Consider the following 19686-nt stretch of genomic DNA (forward strand, 5'->3'; position numbering starts at 1 on the left):
CTGGCACTGGCACTTAGCTTGGATTTACCCAGGGCCAGGCCAGGCCAGGGGTATTGCCCTGTAGGGCGCTGTGTGTACCCTGCGGCTCTGAGATTTCATGTCAGTGCAGTTCACGTACACTGTTACTCTTCTAACCTTGTGAGGTAGGTACATACACCTCCCCACAGCTTGGTTCCCTCTGTAAAATAATACATAGTACGCTGGTTAGCGTGTGTGCCCTTGAAGCTGGGCACCTGGCTGCAGAGTCTGCGCTCATAACCACTGCACTGCCGGACCAGGGCTAAGTAGACTGTCCCCAGTTTGCAGCTGAACGTGAACTGCAGCTCTGCATAGGTGAGCTGAGAAGGCCTATACTCTGAAAAGCAGGGCTGACTTCCCAGGCATGTGATCTGGAGTGGTCCACCTTTCTGGGCCTTTTTGAAACAGGCAAGAGGAAGGAGACGGTAGTACATGTCATAAGGTGAAGGACGAGCTGACTTGGGGTGAGGCCGGGCGAGCCGGGCTTGGTCAGGGCGTCATCTTGGCCTGTCGCTGACGGGACATTGCGGCCGCTCTGCTCCCCCAGGACTGGGTGTGCCCTCCCTGCCGGGGCATTTGCAATTGCAGTTACTGCCGGAGGCGCGACGGCCGCTGTGCCACAGGCATCCTCATTCACCTGGCCAAGTTTTACGGTTATAACAACGTGAAGGAGTACCTGGAGAGGTAAGCCTCGCAAATCAGAACGGAGGGTGAGAGTCCTGGGAGCAGGAGAGGGGAAGACTGTGTAGGTGGGCCCGGGGTGCCTCATCTCAGCCTGACTCTTAGAAGCCACCTCGAGTGCCGGCTGTGCGGGATCTGTGTGTGTCGGGAATGTCACAAACAGTCATAGAGCCTACAAGGCGGGCAGGGAAAGCTGTGAAGACCAAAGAGCTCTTCTCACCCTCTGGGACAGAGAGGGGAGGCTTGTGCGCTGGGATGAGGAGATGGGTTTAGGGATGTGGGGCTGAGGTGAGCCTGCCTGCAGTGACCGGAGTGAAGACTGACCTTGTGTCGGGAGAGCAGTTTGGCTGTGGTGCCCTGGGGGATGCTGCTGTATCTGCCTCTGTGCCCCTAATGCTTCCTCTTTCTTCTCAGCTTACAAAAGCAGCTGGTGGAGGACAATTAAGAGATGAACCAGCCCGCTCACTGTGGAGCACTCCAACAAGACATGCCATCTGTGCCTAAGATCTCTTTTTATACAGAAATTCTTTGTAGAGCTAAATGCTTATTTTTTTTAAAGATTGTTTTTATACGCTTCAAAAGATTTCTCAGGAAGATGAGAGAGGAATCTGTATACATATATTATACACAGGCCTGTTTGTATGTTGAGTTATTAAAAGTATCTGCAGATGATTAAAAACCACAGTTTAAAAGAGTAAAGTTCCAGGTAAGTCCTGGAGGAAATGCAGCATTGCAGCTCTTTATCTCCCAGACAGTAACTGGAGGCCAGGTCGTTACAGGGGTTACACCCCCTTGAGTTTATCATGAGTGACCGTAGTTCAAACCCCATAGTTTAAGCTGCTCTGGGTTGTTGGATGTTTATATTGAAGAATGCTCCTCTAAATTACAAAGTGCAATTAACCATGCAACTAGAGTTTTGTTTTTGTTAAAACTTGAACCAAAAGTAGACTGTCACATTACTGACACTGGAGGCCTTGGAGGGTGGCTGCCTGGGGCCCATGGCTTCTGTATTTTAAAAGAATATATAAAGGCAAATTTAATTTAGAGATTTTTGTTTAATATCTATAAAAACTACACTCCCATGTGGGACCAGGACACTCCAGCCAAATTGCTTTTTGAGTTACAGTGGGATTTTGATGAAACTGTGAGCTGCACTAATGTTGTTGCAGGATGGGGCAGTAGAGGGGTACTGGGGAAACCTATTGAAAATATGTCCCTTTCCCATGTTTTTTCTACATTTGCTTCTTTTTGTCCCCCTTCTCTACAAGGACAGTGTTTAATGCACATTTAATTTTCTCAAAAGTTACATAAGCCAGAATATGTTATGCCTCCCAGTGGGATACGTTACCACGCCCAGGAGCAACGACAGGCGCTGCTTGTGTTCCGGCCAAGCCAGGGGGACTCAGGGCCACGTCAGGCTTCCAGCAGCAGAGCCACGCCCGCCAGGACCCACTTGGCCGCCTTTTCTTTGCTCTTTAGCCTGAAGGTCCAGACGTAGTGGGGGCCTCTCCTTTTGGTTTTGTACACAGGGCACTCATACGTGTGTGTGGTTTCCTGTCTGTCCACTGGTATGGCTTTCGCAAAGATGACTGGCATCGCGGACCTTAACTCCTTGAGGCGGGCTTCCACGATGGTTCCTGACTGGCTGTCCCATCTGGCTCCTGCAGGAGAGACACGGGTTACAAGCGTGCTGGTGTAGGCAATAAATGTTCTGGTTTTGTCACTTTGCTGCGTGTCAGTGGCTTCCTTGGCAAGATGGGAGGAGGGTTCATCACCTGGTGACTGGGAGCCACGCAGACACTGTAAGCAGAGATTTGTTGTCGTGACCGACTCTTTGCAACCCATGGACTGTAGCCCACTCGGCTCCTCAGTCCATGGATCCTCCAGGCAAGGATCCTGGAGTGGGCTGCCATTCCCTCCTCAAAAGCATAGGCTCATGCTCCCGAGCTACCCCCGAACTTTCCTGTGAACAAAACTAAATCATTTGAATTCAAAGGGTTTGTAAAACTTACATGAAAACAGGTTCTGTGAGAATCCAGACCCAATAAAGCAAGTTAGTTTGTCCTTCCTTTTAAAAAATGGTGAATCTGTATGCTTGTGGACAGTGTAAGAAATCTGCAGTTCACCACGTTCCCTTCCTACTGCACCTTCTTAATTCAAGTTCGGGTCTGTAAAGTGATAAGGAGCATCTTGGCAGAGACTTGGAAATGCTTTCTCCAAGAGCCTTTCAGGAGAAGAGGAAATGTTTACAAGATAAGATGAATGCGTGGGTGAGTGGAAAATGTTCCGTCTTCTACCCCGTCCCCCAGATTCATAAGAAGTAGATTTAATATAAGTCTATAAGCAATCGCAATCCTTACCTTCAGATTTGGCTCCCACTGGACACACATCCTACCATTTAAATTATCTGAAAGCCAGAAGTGAGGTAAGTAAGCACTAGTGTGAGTGAGAAATGGAGTAGTGTGTTAGTTGCTCAGTTGTGTCCGACTGAGCCCCTGGGCTGTAGCCCACCAGGCTTAATAAGCAAAGGGCAAATACCAACTTGCACCCAAGTGAGAAAGGTTCTAAGTGTGATAACCCTGCATGTGCTCCTGGGGGCATCTTACCTTCCATGAGGAGCCCGTGGAGGTAAGCGCCTTCCCTAGGGGGATGCCCGTAGTCCTCCTTTGTTTTTTTGGTAACGTCAACAGTCAGGCACATTTTGTCCAGTGGCCACTCGTTCTTTCGAGCTGTGGTCTGCATGATCGCTTTTGGAGGAGGAGGGACAGGTGTGAGCAGGAGGAAGTCATATACATAAGATTCCCTGGAGCCCCCATTGAGCCGACTGTCCACCCAAAGTAAGCTGTGGTCCCATGGGGTGTTCGGGGCATTACCCGCCAGGCTGCACTAGAGCAGGGGTGGAACAAAGGCCAGTTTTGTGGATGGCGCTTGAGTGGAATAGTCATGCCCGAGTGCCGCTGGCTGGTTGGTTTGCTTCTGCACTAACTACCGCGGCCGAGCACAGCCGCGTGAGACTGTGGGCCCCGATGGAGAACGTGTTCTGGGTGACCCACACTCCACCCACCTGGCTGCTTCCGTCCTGCCTGGTGTCCTTTTTCCTTGGCAGTGGCCACCGCGTGAGGACGGGTTACCAGGGCAGGGGAGCAGCTCCAGGGACATGAGGCTGGGGTTCTGCTCGTGGCATGGCTCCATCAGCATCAGGGGCTGCCCTATCCCAGCTCTTACCTGTTAAGAAGGCCTGAGGGTTGAAGAAGCCAGAAAGCCACACCACAGCTGGAAGGGCAAGATCTTGTGTCCAGGTGTCCAGTTCCCGGCATCGCAGGAGGAGGTCGTTAAACCTGGGGAATAGAAGGTAGGAAGAAATGACCGTGCTCTCATTACTAAATCTTTCCAGTAAGATTAGATTCTGGGGATGAAGGGGTGCTGGGGGTGGGTGGTGGTAGAGAGGTCCAGAACTGGTAACCTGTGAAACTGTTACCTGATGACCAGGTAATAGAATCGTCTGTCCCCTTAAAGTGTTAGAAACACTGAGAAGTGTGGAAAACTCCATTCATTCAACCACTGTTTCACTTAGATCCTCCAAGTGACCCCCCAGTGACATGTGGTGACTCTACGTGGGTAGCTGTATGTGATCTGGGCTGACGGGGTGCACAGAGACGCATCCCTGTGTGTCTAAGGATGGGCAGGGGAAGGCTCTGATGACTGTTGTACGATCGGAGTTCCCAGGAACAGCAAGGGCAGCAGAACATGTGATAGCGGCCTCTGCACAAGCTGTAATTACCTGAAAGAGCGGAAGGAAAAGTTATCAAGGGGACCAGCCACCTTCCGTCCATCGTGAGCCTGTAGTTTGAGAAGCCACTGTGTTTACAACATGTCCTCTTACTCCATCAGCAAAACAGTTACCCGAGGGAGCAAACATCTAAAACATACCTGAGAGGAAGCCAGCTCACAGAGGCTAAGGAAAAATGAACTTCCATAAAAATAGGAGAAGCCTTGATAGGTAGCTTTTAAAGGGCTGCTGAAAACGGGGAGCGGGGAGATGGAGCACAGAGCAGAAAGCCCCACGTAAACGCCTGTGGGGCAGCTCTCTAGGCTGAAGTCGCTCCCTGCCAGCGTGGCCACATCCCGGGGCCTGGTTGGGTTCACGGTTGCAAAGGCAGCAGGCCGAGTGAGGACCTCATGCCCGCAGACTACCACCCGGAAGAAAGGTTAAATGCTCACACTCGAACTTGGCTCACACTGAAAATTCCTATGAGCTTAGAACTTGGCTCTGGGCCCTGCCCCATATTAAATTCTTCCAAATAGCTGGTTTAGGGAAAACATAGATAGATCCCACAAAGAAGAAAGGCAAGGAACAGGAAAAGCAAAGGTAGAAAAAAACTATCTTGAGATGTGAAAGAGGATAAACTCTGCAGCAACCAGTTTTTCTCATGAAGCGTGTATGTAACGAGTGAAAGTGAAGTCGCTCAGTCGTCTCCGACTCTTTGTGACCCCATGGACTTCTCTGTCCGTGGGATCTTCCAGGCAAGAGTACTGGAGTGGGTTGCCATTTCCTTCCCCAGAGGATCTTCCCAATCGAACCTGGGTCTCCTGCATTGTAGGCAGACACTAAAATTTACCTTCTGAGCCTATGAGTTAAAACTGGTAAGGTAAGAAAAAGTGAGGAAATTAAGTTGGAAACAATCTCAAAAAGACAGTTATAAAAATGAAAGCAAAAAGTTAAACAGCATAAGGCAGAATAATAAGGAAAGCAAAATGAAATAGAAATGAGTTAGAGTTGGAGTGAAAATAAGATGAATGTTGAAACATATTTGCTAATACAATTCTAGAAAATTTGAGTTTTCCTAAGTTACAAATTTGAATCATCATAATCAGGGACATATGTTGTAAGAAAATGTGACACACAATACTTACTAAGATACAGACTGTGGAGATAGAGAATCCCCTGGAAAGCCAGGGAAAAACATGAAGTCTTTTATAAAGGGAAAAAATTATGTTAGCCTCAGGCAGCATTTGATCAATAGAATCACACCTATGAAGTCCTCTGACAACAAATGGGTTAAATTACTTTTATAATCAGCCAAACTGTAACTTGAGTCTAAAGATAACTGATTATATGGCATGAAAAACCACCCACAAATCCAATCAACCAGAAGGAAGGGAACCCAAAAATAAAAAAGAATCTTAAAAATCAGGACTTTTAATGTGTATGTTTAAACTTCAGAAAACTAGGTCAGGTAGTTTTCCCTCCCTTCAAAATACACAATGTGAAACCAAAAATGGATTTTGGACAGTGATTTTTTTTTTTTAATACTTTTTTTTAATTCAGGAGAGAAACAGTAGACAAGAGAATAGGAGACAAAGATAACAATGACGATCAGCCAGAAATGACAACCAACCAGAACACAGAGACACACACATTGACAGAGGCGAGTCCAGGCAGGAGAAGATAAGGCACTATTTGAAGGAAGAAGGGCTAAGAAACAGAGACAGATGACGTAGGGAAAACACGCGGACGCCAAGGTGGGTGTGTATGACGTATGTACACTACTGTGTATGAATAGACGGCTGGTGAAAGCCTGCTGTACATCTTGGTGGGGGCAGATATGATCTGTAGGACATACAAAGCTTAAAAATGCATTCCAATACATACTTGGTGCAGACAAGTACTGTTTGATTCTACATATACCGGGTACCTAGAATAGTCAAATCCACAGAGTCAAAGTACGCTTGTAGATGGTGGGGTGGGGATGGGCACTTAAGAGTTTAATGGGGACAGAGTCAGTTTAGGAAGGTGATGAATGATGGTGAGAGTTGGACAGCAATGTGAATGTACTTAGTGCCACTGAAATGTACAGTTAAATTTGGTTAATATAGTATGTTTTATATTACATGACTTGCCACAATAATTTCTTCTTTCAAAAAAGCAGGGCTAAGAATTTTAAAGGGTGGAAAGAGTTGTGGACTCAGATTTTTAACAGCACACAGTATCAAGTAGGATGCCTTTTTAAGAGACCACACCTAAACACATCAGTAAAAATGACAGAACATTAATACATTAGGAGTTAAGAAAAAAAATCTTAAAAACTTCTCAAAGAGAGTAACTTAGCTGTGGAGGAATGACAAGTTTTTATGAACAGACTCACCAGCCATAGTAAGTGCCAGAAGACAATGCAGTTATGTAACAGTGACATTTGGAGAGAAAATGTTATCTAGAATTCTACTTCCAGGTAAACTATTCATCGAGAGTGAGAGCGTAGTAAAGAGAATTCAGACGCAGTACCATCTCCTCCCTGCCACATACCCTGAGAGCCTGCTGTGTGCCTCATCCTTCAGCTCGGTGAAGAGGGGACCCCTACTGCTGCGCCGCTGTGGTTTCAGATGAGGAATGGCATTTCTGCCTTCTGTGACTGAAGGTTCCAGAGAAAGTCTGACTGAAGTCGAGCTTATTCAGCAGCTCAGAGAATCTCAAGCCCAGTTTTTTTCCTTTCCACCTTTTGCAGTGCTGACCACGTGGCCCCACTATGGCCACTGTGTCCTGAATTTATGCCAACTGGAGAGGGGCTCAGTTTTAGGATTAAAAAAATATAGGACCCTGTGCCAAAGATGTAAAAGATGAGGAAGGAAAACAAGCAGAAATACCTTAAGTTTTGCAAACCCGATCTCTCAGGAATCTCTCTTTGGGGACTAGAGTCCAGCAGGGCAGTTCTTACTGTGTGTGTGCTGACGGCAGGGCCTCCGGATATGCCCTTCGTGGGGACGGGAACAAATAGGTGGCTGGGCTTTCCAGTTAGTCATCTGACAGTATTTTCAAAAGTGTGTAGTAGCTGAATTATGACAACTCTTTACAGGTGATGTGGGGAAGATATAATGTTATAAACTTCTAACATTTTTCTGAATGGTCTATATTCTATACCACTGCAGTTTTACAACTACATTTTCTCAAACATATGTCAAACTTAACCACAGACCGTTTTTTTCAGATGACTTTACTTTGTCAAAGTATCCTAAAAAGCTCCCAGTCTGTCAATAGCAAAAATAAGTCTTGAAAGGTCTTTTTGTCTTAAAATGATAGAACCTCATGACAGAAGCTTGAATGGTTTTTCCTGTATTTATCATGTTTACAAATTACTTACCTATAAACCACTTCTATAAAAGAATTAAAACTTGGGTTGTCTTGGGATAAACATGTCTCAGTTGTCTGTAGAGATGTTAGTAGTAGTTCTTCCTAAGTCATAAGGATTAGGAGTGTTTATTTGAAAATTAAAGCACCGGAAAAAAGCAGCAAAGAAATCAACACATGCTATTAAGGAAAAATAATTCCTGACCATGAACAAAACAAAAATAAAATTATGGTGGTTTAAAGTTTAATTCCAGACTGGAAGGAGGGTAGAATGCCAAAAGAAAAAAGTAATGGTGTTACAGTGCGTCAGAAAAATCAAAAGTGTGTATGTTACAGTGTCAAGTCTTCCTAAAATAATCGAAATGGTAAACTCGCAGAAGCTAGAAGAGTGGAAAAAAGAGGCTAAGAAAAATATATAGAAATTAGGAATCAAAAGACAAGATTGGGTGAAATAAGTCTAAAGTTATCACTGTTGTAAAATTTAAGTGTAAATTCTTTTTGACTGGAAGTATAAAGTCTGCCTTTAGATATTCAAAGCATTAACAGAAACCCAGTGACTCTGCCACAACGCTTTCCTGTCATCCGGCAGGTCCACAGGGCGCCTTCCTCTGTGTCTGCACCCCTGCCCCAGCCAACACCTGGGTGCCTGGTGGGGAGTTCCAATGTGCAGCCACTAGGAATTCTAACGGGGCCTTCCAATTTAAGGATTGGAGTAGCATTCTGCTTAATGCAAGAAAAACTTAGGAAAGTGAAGACAACAAATGTCCACGTAAAAAAAACCAGGCGTAGAGACAGCCTCATGAAACGCTGTGCTGACTCGCAAGGCAGAGCTGTGCTTGGCTGCAGCCCTCAGGGAGCTGTAAATTTCTGCCCCTGACTGTGGCATGTCTACACAGTCCTATCCACACAGCGAAGGCGGTGTTACCTACTGCTTCCCAGGGTAAAAGTTCACTGTGAAATGCCATTAGTTAGCACTGGCTTCAGAAATACAGGTATAAGATGAGGTGAGGGTAAACTTAAGGGTGCCTCCCCCGGCCACTTAAATCCTGACAACTCACTGAGGAAATCCTTTTATCATTTTTCAGGTGATAAACTGAAACAGATCAGGTATTTTGGCCAAGATCAGACAGCCACTCAATGAGAAGCAGAATTCAATTCCTGCTATGACCCTCATTTGGTTTTTGCCTTTGAAGCAACATACCGAGGAAACTCAAATGAAACTGGTGGTGGTGTGCACAGTTACGGCTGGATGTACTCAGCAAAGCACAATCTTTAGGGTTCCTATGAGGCATAATTCAGAAAATCAAACCGGTGCCGAGCTGGGGTGTGGGTGCTTACCACTGGGCCAGGCCGTACGTGGATGGATAAGCCAGTTTGCTCCAGGTTTCTGGTACTGTGTCGAAACTCAAGGCAGACTGCTGGCCTTCCATGTCGGGAGACAGTGTCAGCTCCCCCTGGCAGGGAAGAAGACGACTGCAGAGTAAATATGTTTTCATGTGGAGAAGCCTGCTCTAGTTCCGCTTTTAAACTTACCTTCAATCCAAGTTCCAGTTGTTGAAGTGACACACGGATTTCCCGAAGGAGAATGTTCATCCTCTCACATTCTTGGAAGCAAACAAGGGCATAGGGGCTTCTGTTTGTTTTTTTTTGCATTATCTCTGTCATGTTGAACTCTTCTGGAAGTTTCTCCAAAATATCATCCAAGACATGCTTAACCTTAAATTGTTAACAAACACAAAGATTTAGCTTCTTTCCGTTTCATTTTCGATCATGATGATGGTATATCCTCTTACTTTTTACGTCTAAGAATACATACTACAACTCCCAAAGATGCTTGCTAATGAGTTTAAAAGATGACTACTAACTCCCAGGAGGTGGGCAGAATGGCACTGCCAATTAAACCACATACAAGCCTCTAGGTCCTTGTCTTCTGAAGTGAAATACTGACTCAAGAGCTAATGTAATGGTTGGGAAATGTGAACAAATAATAGCTGCTGGACTGGGGAACTGGTAACAGTTCAGACTATAAATCTGCCACATGGCCGAATCACTGAATTCACAGTTCTCTGAAAGATATGGATAAACGCCTGACATATATTCCTAAGTTGTTTTTATAGGAAGCAGACGCCCCCTCCAGAAGACAACTACTTACCACAAAAACACAGACCCCAGACTGGTTGAAACCAGAAGGTTGATGATGCTTGAAACTCCACCTTGATGCCAACCGATGCAAGAATTGTCCACAAGCTGATTGAGGCCTGCTCTGTGAACACTGTAAGACTCCTTGACCCATCCAGGAGGGACACACAGACTTGAGGGCATCACCCTGCTGTGGCCCCTTTGCCTGGTAAAGCAGTAAAAGCTGCTTCTTCTACATTGCCCCAATCCGTCTCTGCATTTCTATTCAGCACCATCACCAACCCCCTCAGGTCGCTCTCAAACAATGCAGCCCCCTCCCCTCTTGAACACCCACAGTATAGTCAGGGAGCTGTTACTATTGGTAGTTTACTTACTGGTAGCATTTAGGGAACAAAAGAAGTCTCATAACTACATTTCTTTGATCAGAACATGGAGAACCTCACTATTTGGGTAGCCCATTTTTGCAATCTGCTAATTAAAAACAAATTATTTGAAAAGTCAAATGAACCAAAGGGGCCACTTAAACTTGAGCTAATTCTGGTGACTCTGCTACGCTGCCCTTGTGGCTGACACATCCAAAAATTTGGGAGGCAGTTTGGATCAGTATTTTCAACAAGAAGGAAGCTCCTATCTTCTAGGGCTGTTGCCCTAAAGAAATGAAGGATTTATTCCCTTGAGGACGTGCATATGTACTTAGTACTCTGATGTGGATAGTTATTCTAATGATGCAGTTTTGCAGACCTGGGAAAACCAACAAACACCTGAAAAGACTGGAAGATACTCCCTGTCCTCAAGCCTCAGGCAGCTTCTCCTTCTCCTTGATTTCTTGGATTATAGCCTGGGGCTCTGATGTGATGCTTGCAAACTGCTTTAGTGCCCTGGCAGATAATTCACCAGATCCTGAAATCTTGGGCTCATTTACAGCAGCGGCAGAGAGTATGAAACAGTATAATTGAGAAGTTAGGTGCAAGAATGGCTTTGGGACTCCCCTAGAATCTGGTTTCCTTCAGTGGCTCTTTTAAGCTGTATGACCACAGCAAGTCACCGAAGTTTATCTCTGAAATAGAGATCCTGGTATCAGTACTACTCAGTGCTTCCCAGGTGGCTCAGTGGTAAAGAATCCACCAGCCAATGTAGGAGACACAGGTTTGATCCCTGGGTCAGGAAGATCCCCTGGAGAAGGAAATGGCAACCCGCTCCAATATTCTTACCTGGGAAACGCTATGGACAGAGGAGCCTGGTGGGCTACAGTCCATGGGGCTGCAGAGAGTCGGACATGACAGCAACTGAGCGCACACACATCAATACCACTCAGAGTTTCAGAGGATCAAACGGCGTGTTTGTAAAGCACTTTCTATAGCACCTATTAGATACACAAAAACTGTATCTGGGAGATGGCTGCTGGTTTGTCTGTAGGAAATGCTGAGGTAGCTTTACTTTATTCGTTCTGCAGTTTTTGATTTAATGATCAGCTTCCTTATTGGAAAGATTGAAGCCCTCTCAGAACTAGATGATGACCTCACATGCTCTCTGGTTCTTCTATTAACGCTGGGTGTGCATGCTAAGTCAGGAAAGTCATGTCCAACTCTTTGTGACCCAATGGACTACAGCCAGCCAAGCTCTTCTGACGATGGGAATTCTCCAGGCAAGAATACTGGAGTGGGTTGCCCTGCTCTCCTTCCCAATCCAGGGATCAAACTGTATCTCTTACATCTCCTGCATTAGCAGGCGGGTTCTTTACCACTGGGCCACCTGGGAAGTCCCTGTTAACATTATAGATCTTCCCAAATAGATGAATTTTCTCCATGTATCTCTTTTCAAAATATCTAAATTATAAAATGTCTCAATGAATGGCCTTATTTCAAGAAATAACTGAAAAATTTCAAGAAATAATATAGCAAGTTCCTGGGACCTCTCTATAATTAGATCTGATTACTGTGTCCCCACAAACTGAATCCTTGATTGGTAATTTTGAAAGAAAAAAGGTTAATTTACTGGGGAAAATTTTTTAAAAATTCAGGTTTTTAATTAATGAGAAACAAGATTTTAAAGGTAAAAAAATTATTTGATGTCCATTTCTCATCCCCATTATTCTACAGCAATATTACTACTACTACTACTACTACTAAGTCACTTCAGTCGTGTCCAACTCTGTGCGACCCCATGGACTGCAGCCCACCAGGCTTCTCCGTCCATGGGATTCTCCAGGCAAGAACACTGGAGTGGGTTGCCATTTCCTTCTCCAATGCATGAAAGTGGAAAGTGAAAGTGAAGTCACTCAGTCGTGTCCGATTCCCAGTGACCCCATGGACTGCGGCCTACCAGGCTCCTCCATCCATGGGATTTTTTGGGCAACAGTACTGGAGTTGGGTGCCATTGCGTTTTCTATTCTACAGCAATAAATACCTTCAAAAGAATAATGCTGGTCTCCCAAGAAAAGGTGAAAAAACACTCATAAAATGACAGAGCCAAAAACATACTGTTTGAAAGACTAGCCACACATACGGAGAAGAAATTTGCAATACATATTCTTAATGACACATATCTAGAATACAGAGTTCATATGAATCAGTAAGATAAACATTGATAACCAAATTAGAATTTGACAAGCAGATGGAACAAATACTTCACACGAAGGTATATCCAAATGGCCATAAACATATAGGAAAAATGCCCAATATTATTCGTTAACTGAGGGAATGCAAAGTTAAAACCACAATGAAATATTATTTAGAAGACCCCCAAGGAGCAGGAACAACTGGAACTTACAGTACAATTACTTTGGAAAAAGGTTTGGGAGTATCTACTAAAGCTGAACATTACTCCCTTGAGCCAACAGTTCTACCTCTGGGTATAAAGGAATGAGTATTATGCGAAGATACTTTTGGGAATTACCTTTGTCTTCAGACAAAAGACTATACAGTAGTGTTCATGGCTGTGATAGTCATAATAGCAAAAAGCTGGGAAAAACCCCAATACCCATTGGCCATGGAAGGAATAAATAAAGCATTATATATTTACATAGTAGAGTACTGGGCTTCTTGTTTGCTCAGATGGTAAAGAATTCACCTGCAGTGCAGGAGATGTGCGTTTGATCCCTGGGTTGGGTAGATCTGGAGAAGGAAATGGAAACCCACTCCAGTATTCTTACCTGGGAAATCCCATGCAGAGAAGCCTGGTGGGCTACGGTCCATGGGATTGCAAAGAGTAGGTCATGGCTTAGTGAGTAAACTGTCACCAGCACCATAGTAGAATACTAAACAAAAATTAACCATCAGTCCATGCAATAACGTGGATGAATCTCACAAATGAGCAGTGAAAGGAGTGGCCATGAGTCAGCTAGTACATGCTGAGCACATGTATTTGAAGTTTAAATGCTGGGAAAGCTAATCTGTGGTGACAGAGGTAAGGAGGGTATCTTTGGCCTGCTCCAGGGGATCTTCCTAACCCAGGGATTGAACCCTGGTCTCCCTCACTGCAGGTGAGTTCTTTATTGTCTGAGCTACCAGGAAAGCCCAAGAATACTGGAGTGGGTCGCCTATTCCTTCTCCAGGGGATCTTCCCGACCCAGGAATCAAACCAGGGTCTCCTGCATTGCAGGCATATTCTTTACCAGCTGAGCCACCAGGGAAGCATCCTGGAGTGCGGGAGGTAGTGGTTATGTGTGTACACAGAGGTAAAATCACTGAGCTGGGCACTCAGGGTTGGTGTGCATCGGTGTATGTATGATGCACCCCAACAGAAAAGAAAAAGCGACCTGCTACCTTGTCTTCTGTGGACTGTCCCAGCTCCTCGCTGCTCACTGCATTCCTGGGCTGCATCTCCAGCAAGGTTCTGAACAGCATGTTGGATGTGACCGTCAGAAATTCGATTTCAGCGTTCGGGTGGAGGCCATACAGCACTGGGCTCTCTGGAGGAAGCGTCTCTTCTATGTACTGGTGGTAGCCTGAGCAGTCCAGGCTGGGTGGGGCTGCAAATCCTGGTGCCAGCATCAGCTCATCATCAATCTTCAAGCCCAGAGGAAAAGTCAGTTATTCCCAAATCGAAGTGGACATCAGTCTTCCCTTCCTAAACACCCAGGGAACACTCTGGTAAGATGGTCCCAGCACAGTGCTAGCTAGAGGGCACACTCTCCACAATATCTCACGACCCTCTGGTCATCAATCACTTTGCTCCGTGGATGGTACCTGGCTGACCTCTGTGGAACACTCGTGAATCTGTCCCTTAGAAGGGGTAACAAGATACATGCACACAAAGGGAACGGACATTCTGAGTCATCTACTGAGTTCTGGTTGCCCTGTTACATGTTTGCAGTCATTGATTTTCCCCATATATCCCCATTTTGCAGAGAGAAAATTCTCCCCATATATCCCATTTTGCAGAGAGAAAATCGAGATTTCAGAGTAACTTGCTCAGGCATTTGTTTGATGTTAATCTTAATTCTGAACTCATTTTAGTATGACTTCATAGTACTTTCTACAATACTACAAATTATTTTATGTATCATACATGTGGATTTTGTAAGCATGCATGATTATATGTGCATATCTTAAAAAATGTGTATGAGCGTGTGTAATGAACATGTTATAGGGTAGTATGCACTATGATTCAAATGACTGTGACTTCCCCATGACTCTGAGCTGCTCAGGGCAGTCTAGCTCATCTCAGGATGTGCAGACCTGAGGCACATACTGGTGCCCTATCTACAGTTGCCTAATAAGAGGCTGGAGTCCTCAGGCATTAATCACGCCCACCCCTTCATTCAGGCTGGGCCAAGGTTGTATGTTTTACCCGGAAGAATGTTCTATGTTCTCAACCAACACGAGGTGACCAGCAATACCAGAACGTCTAAATGTTAGAAAGCAGTGCTTCAAAATGTAAGCGCAGCTGTGATGACCTAGATGGGTGGGATGGAGGGGGATGGGAAGGCAGTCCAAGAGGGAGGGAGCATATGTACACAGAGAGCTGATTCACCTCCTTGTACAGCAAAAACCGACCAATACTGTAAAGCAGCTATACCCCAGTTTAAAAAAATTTAAAAAGGATTTATGGGTTTCCATCTCTAACCAGCTATAAATAGAGTCAATCAAGCCCTTATACTTTTCTCGTTAACTCAGTATATGCTCTGATATCTTTCCCTGATTGTTCTTTAGTTCCCAGGGGACCAGGATACTTCTGTTTTACTTTTCCCAACCTCTCTTGCTGTAAATTCTGTCTAAATGCACTTAAACGCACAGGGGATACTAGTTTTTAAAGACCATCACCTAATGTAGTTATTTTATGCCTAGATTAAAAAAAAATTTGTTATTATTTTGTTTTCAGAAAATGGGGTTTATCTCTGCAATTGTGTATTTTTATGTTTTCTGGTCTCACTATCGGCTGGAGACAGAGTGGCTATTCATTAATTCATTCCATCATTTGAACGGATTACCTAGTGTACCCCAATAAGCTCTGGAGGTACAAGAGATTCATACAATGTAGTTCTTAAGGAACTCACAGCCTAATGGAGACGAAATAAGTGTGATTTTCTACACAGTCCTGTCATCAGTGAGTAGCAGCATTTTGTCCCTGCCTTCTCAAGCCCGCAGCCCCACACTGCCTGGGGAGCCCATGTCCTTAGGGGTGGTGGTGCACAACTGCTTTCCTGAATTCCAAAGGCCTTTTAAAATATTAAAGTTAGCATTTTTGTTTTTATTTTGTACCAAGAGAATTTTGAAATTATCCAGTATTTCATCTTGCCAGAAACAGACCTTGACCCAATAAATATGAAAAGGAGCATTGTGGACTATCTCCATTAACTATATCCATTCATTTGGTTTGTTTTATTCACTTATTCAGATTTTCTACCATTTCATATTTATATATCAAAATAATCAACATTTAAATTTCACCCAATTCACCATGACCGAAACAAAATCATGAAGCAGATTTAAACTCACCATTACTTGATAGATAAGTTAGCCAAAATTAAAATATGGGCATAAAATATGAATATAAAAACCAAATGTTAAACTAAATATATCCAAGCCAGAATTTATTCCTTACAAACAAGGACTTGGTTTTCCCTATTAGTGTTCACTAGTTACAAGAAATTTTAAGAGCAACAGCTAAATTATCTTTCAGTACAGCCAAAAGTTAAACAGTTTCAAGGAGAGAAAGTAACCAAACCGTGGAATCATTTGGAACTTTCAAAATGCCTGGGGCCTGGACATGTGTGTGACTGCATATTCATATAATGTGGTTAGGAACGCAAATGATCTACGCTTTCTGGAAAGACTTAGGCAGTCTGTTTACTAGTGTGTGAAGAGGGCCTTCTCTATAGTGGGCAAGGAGCGAAGCAAAGGAAAACAGCAAAATCAAAGGGAAGGACTAAGTTTATAGCCAGCTACTTCTGGTTCAGTTCCCATCTTTGAGTGCTTTGGTGGCCTTAAAAAAATGACCGTTTATCTGAGTTTCAATCTTATCAGTAAGGTAGGGTTCATAACATCAACCTAATGATTGTGGCTATGAGAATTTAATGACAAGTATACAAATAGCTGGGCTTCCCAAGTGGTGCTAATGGTAAAGAATCTGCCTGCCTGTGCAGGAGACAAGAGAGAGAGGCAGGCTCCACCCCTGCCAGGGAGGAAGCTCCCTGGAGGAGGGCATGGCAACCCACTCCAGTACTCTTGCCTGGAGAATCCCATGGCCAGAGGAGCCTGGCGGGCCACAGTCCATGGGGTCACACAGAGTTAAACATGACTGAGGCAACTTTGCACACAGGCACACAATTGCTAGGCACAGAGCAGCCTTTTACAAATGTTAGTTTTGGTTTTTCCTGCACCCTAGAAAGAGACATGATTATCTCAAGTACACACTAATTTTCTAGAAGGAAAAACAAAACCCGAGCATGTTCTACTGTAGTTCCCTACTGTGATGTCAAGCAAGTGCAGCATAAGCGAGGCTTAGTTCACACAGGGACTTGTGTTCTCCTTCAAGAAAGCTGTGAAGATGTGAACATTCTCAAGGAGCGCTAGGAATCCTGATTCTGCATCTAAGCCTTCTCCCATCCCATGTAAGGGCTTTTGTGAAAAGCTGCTTCTCCTGATGGGACTCTAACTCTGCATAGTGGCCACCTGTCTTGCCTTTGAGGGAAGAGCTGTTTGATAAGGTTATTGTTACACCTAAGAGAATCAGTTGTTCTAAATTAACGTGTCTCCAAAGAAGACACACAAATGGCCAATAAGCACAGGAAAAGATGCTCAACATCGTTAGTCTTCAGGGAAGCGCCAATCACAACCACAGTGTTATGCCGCCTCACACCCGCCGTGAGGATGTGGAGAGGACTCTCATATTTGCCAGTGGGAATATAAAACGGTGCAGCCACTTTGGGAAATAGTTTGTTGGTTCCTCAAAATATTAAACATAAAGTTACCATGTGATCCAATAATTTCATTTCTATATATATACCCAAAAGAAGTGGAAATGTATGTCCATGCAAACACCCAGGAATATTTATTCTACCATTATTCATGATAGCCCCAAGGCCAAAACAACCCAAATATTCATCAACTGATGAACAGATACATAAAATGGAGTGTATTGATACACGGGAATATTATTTGGCCCCTAAAAGGAATAAAGTACTGATATATGCTATAACATGGATAAACCTTGAAAACATTATGCTAAGTGAAAGAAGTCAGACACAAAAGACCAGATATTGTCTGATTCCACTTACATGAAATGTCCAGAATAGGCAAATCTCGAGACAAAGATTAGCGATCGCCTGGGGCTGGGGAGTGGGGGGTGTTGAGGACAGGATGCTGAGGGACTACTCATGAGTCCAGATATCTTCTGGGGGTGAGAGAGATGTTCTAAAACAGACTGCGGCAATGGCTGCATAACTGAGTGCACACGAAAAACCTTTGGACTGTCCAACTGAAACTGGTCAATTTTATGGGATGTGAATTATATCTCAATAAAGTATTTTAACAGAAAGAATCAATGGAACTGTGCTCAGGGAGAATGAGCCTCCACATTATGAAAAATCATCAAGAATTCCAGCCATCTCTGCAGAAATCAGCGCAGGGCATGCTGCAGGTAGAATCGTTAGGAACTGGGAAAGCCAGGATCCTGCCATTCTGTTGAGTCTGTTTGATTGTCATCCTTTTCACCTTCTCCTTCCTGGTAATTAAGGAAAGGCTCACTTCCTCCACTGCCTCTCCGAGGAGCCCTGTTTATGACAAGAAGCTCCCGATTCACTGTGAGTCTAAACGAGTGTATATGCTTGTGGACTTTCGAGTAAAAAGAACAACAACAAAATGCCCTGTCGCCAAAGTCTGGGAGGGAAGTTGCTCAAGGTTGAATCCTGTTTTCTGCCTTTAGGGTCCATTAGTGATTTTCGAGACAATACTCTCATTTCACAAATGAATATACTGAGGCACAGGATGGGCTGGCACAAAGCTGGACAGTAAGTTAGTGGCAGAACCAGGACTAGGGTTTGGGTCTCCAGGACTGCCCAAGGTTATTCTCCCAGTAGCCACCCTGTGCCACCTAGCATGCACAGGACACGTGGAGGTCCGTCTGTGACATGAGCCCATGACTACTGACGTCAGCATGCCAGCCAGGGGGCTGCAGAGAATCTGGAGCCTGAGTGCGAATTCAAATCCTGATATAGCTACTTGTGCAACTGTTTGAGCTCTCTGAATCTGGGTCTCCTCTGTGATGACTGGGATAATATCTGCTTCGCAGGACTGCAATGAGAAGAGACAGTGCACATGAAGCGTGTAACACAGGCCTCTGGCACAGAGCGGGGCTTGATGAAATTTAACAAATGGCTTCCGTGGTTCTAGCTGCTGATTATATAAAGTACAGTCAAGTGAAAAATATACACTATGAAAATTTATAGTCTGTAATAGTAAAGATGTCTCCCATTTATTAGGCATTTTGTTCTAACAGTCTTGAAGCCTGAGAGTGAAGCCATGAGTTGGGCCATTCTTGTTCCACAGATGATGAAACAGAGGCTCAGGTTCAGTGATGTGGCCACAACTGCACAGGAGACTCAAGAAAGAACTGAATCTGAACCCGAGTTTTGTTTTGGTTTTTACTTCAGAGCCCAACTTCATGATTGTTAATATATGACAACTTTCGGGTGACCCGATACCTTATTTTCCAAAAGTAATTTACTACTTGTTTAGCATTGCCAAGTACGCACCTCACATAAGAGAACCATATTATTCTAATTCCCTAACTTTGGCCAGGAACTTCTTCATCTTCTTTTTTTTTTTAAAGCCAGGAACCTTCTGAAGCACATGCCATGGGGGAACCCTCTCTAAATGCCACCTCATTTACCCAACAAGAAACTCATCCATCTTCCCTAACAGGACAAAGTCACTGAAAACATTCTGAGTGGTGGAACTTGAAACCTCAGAGCACCCACCCATGGGTAACTCTTCAATCAGGTGTCCATGCAACCAAAGATACTAATCGCCAAGTATGTTAACCAACGTGAGAAATGGCAAAAAGACATCCTGCAGATGCTGCAGTGTCAGCTTAAGTCTCTCATGACGTAAACAGCGTGAGCGGGACACATCTGCACGAGAATGAAATAACTGGGATTTTGCAGCCTCTGCCACCAAACCAGTCAGAGCTTTCCCTTCCTCTGGTGAGTGGAAGAGGCAGCGCCGTCTGGTGAGCAGGGAAGATGGCAAACAAGCATCTTCATCCTGAAAACCTCACCAAAT

The 19686-nt window shown here is 44.5% G+C and overlaps 2 protein-coding genes and 1 long non-coding RNA gene across 6 annotated transcripts in view; 2 read left to right on the forward strand and 1 right to left on the reverse strand.

Moving 5' to 3' along the window:
• Positions 1–2426, forward strand: part of CDCA7L (cell division cycle associated 7 like) — a 43309-nt gene extending 40883 nt beyond the window's left edge. For all 4 annotated transcript variants that reach the window (XM_027539950.1, XM_027539951.1, XM_027539955.1 and 1 more), the window contains 2 exons: positions 566–702; positions 1114–2426. In XM_027539950.1, the coding sequence (XP_027395751.1) occupies positions 566–702; positions 1114–1144 (168 nt within the window). In that variant the 3' untranslated portion in view covers positions 1145–2426. The remainder of the gene's footprint in view (positions 1–565; positions 703–1113) is intronic.
• DNAH11 (dynein axonemal heavy chain 11) overlaps positions 1708–19686 on the reverse strand; it is a 369705-nt gene continuing 351726 nt past the window's right edge. The window contains exons 77-82 of the mRNA XM_027539949.1: positions 13726–13968; positions 9356–9538; positions 9161–9276; positions 3925–4037; positions 3306–3446; positions 1708–2360 (exon numbers count right to left, since the gene is read on the reverse strand). Coding sequence (XP_027395750.1) covers positions 2113–2360; positions 3306–3446; positions 3925–4037; positions 9161–9276; positions 9356–9538; positions 13726–13968 — 1044 coding nt within the window. The 3' untranslated portion in view covers positions 1708–2112. The remainder of the gene's footprint in view (positions 2361–3305; positions 3447–3924; positions 4038–9160; positions 9277–9355; positions 9539–13725; positions 13969–19686) is intronic.
• On the forward strand, positions 3964–9150 carry LOC113891639. Its single transcript, XR_003510830.1, has 3 exons — positions 3964–4051; positions 6029–6222; positions 8908–9150. It is a non-coding gene; the product is annotated as an uncharacterized LOC113891639 (long non-coding RNA).

Source organism: Bos indicus x Bos taurus, chromosome 4, assembly GCF_003369695.1.
Source record: "Bos indicus x Bos taurus breed Angus x Brahman F1 hybrid chromosome 4, Bos_hybrid_MaternalHap_v2.0, whole genome shotgun sequence".
Classification (NCBI taxonomy): Eukaryota; Metazoa; Chordata; class Mammalia; order Artiodactyla; family Bovidae; genus Bos; species Bos indicus x Bos taurus.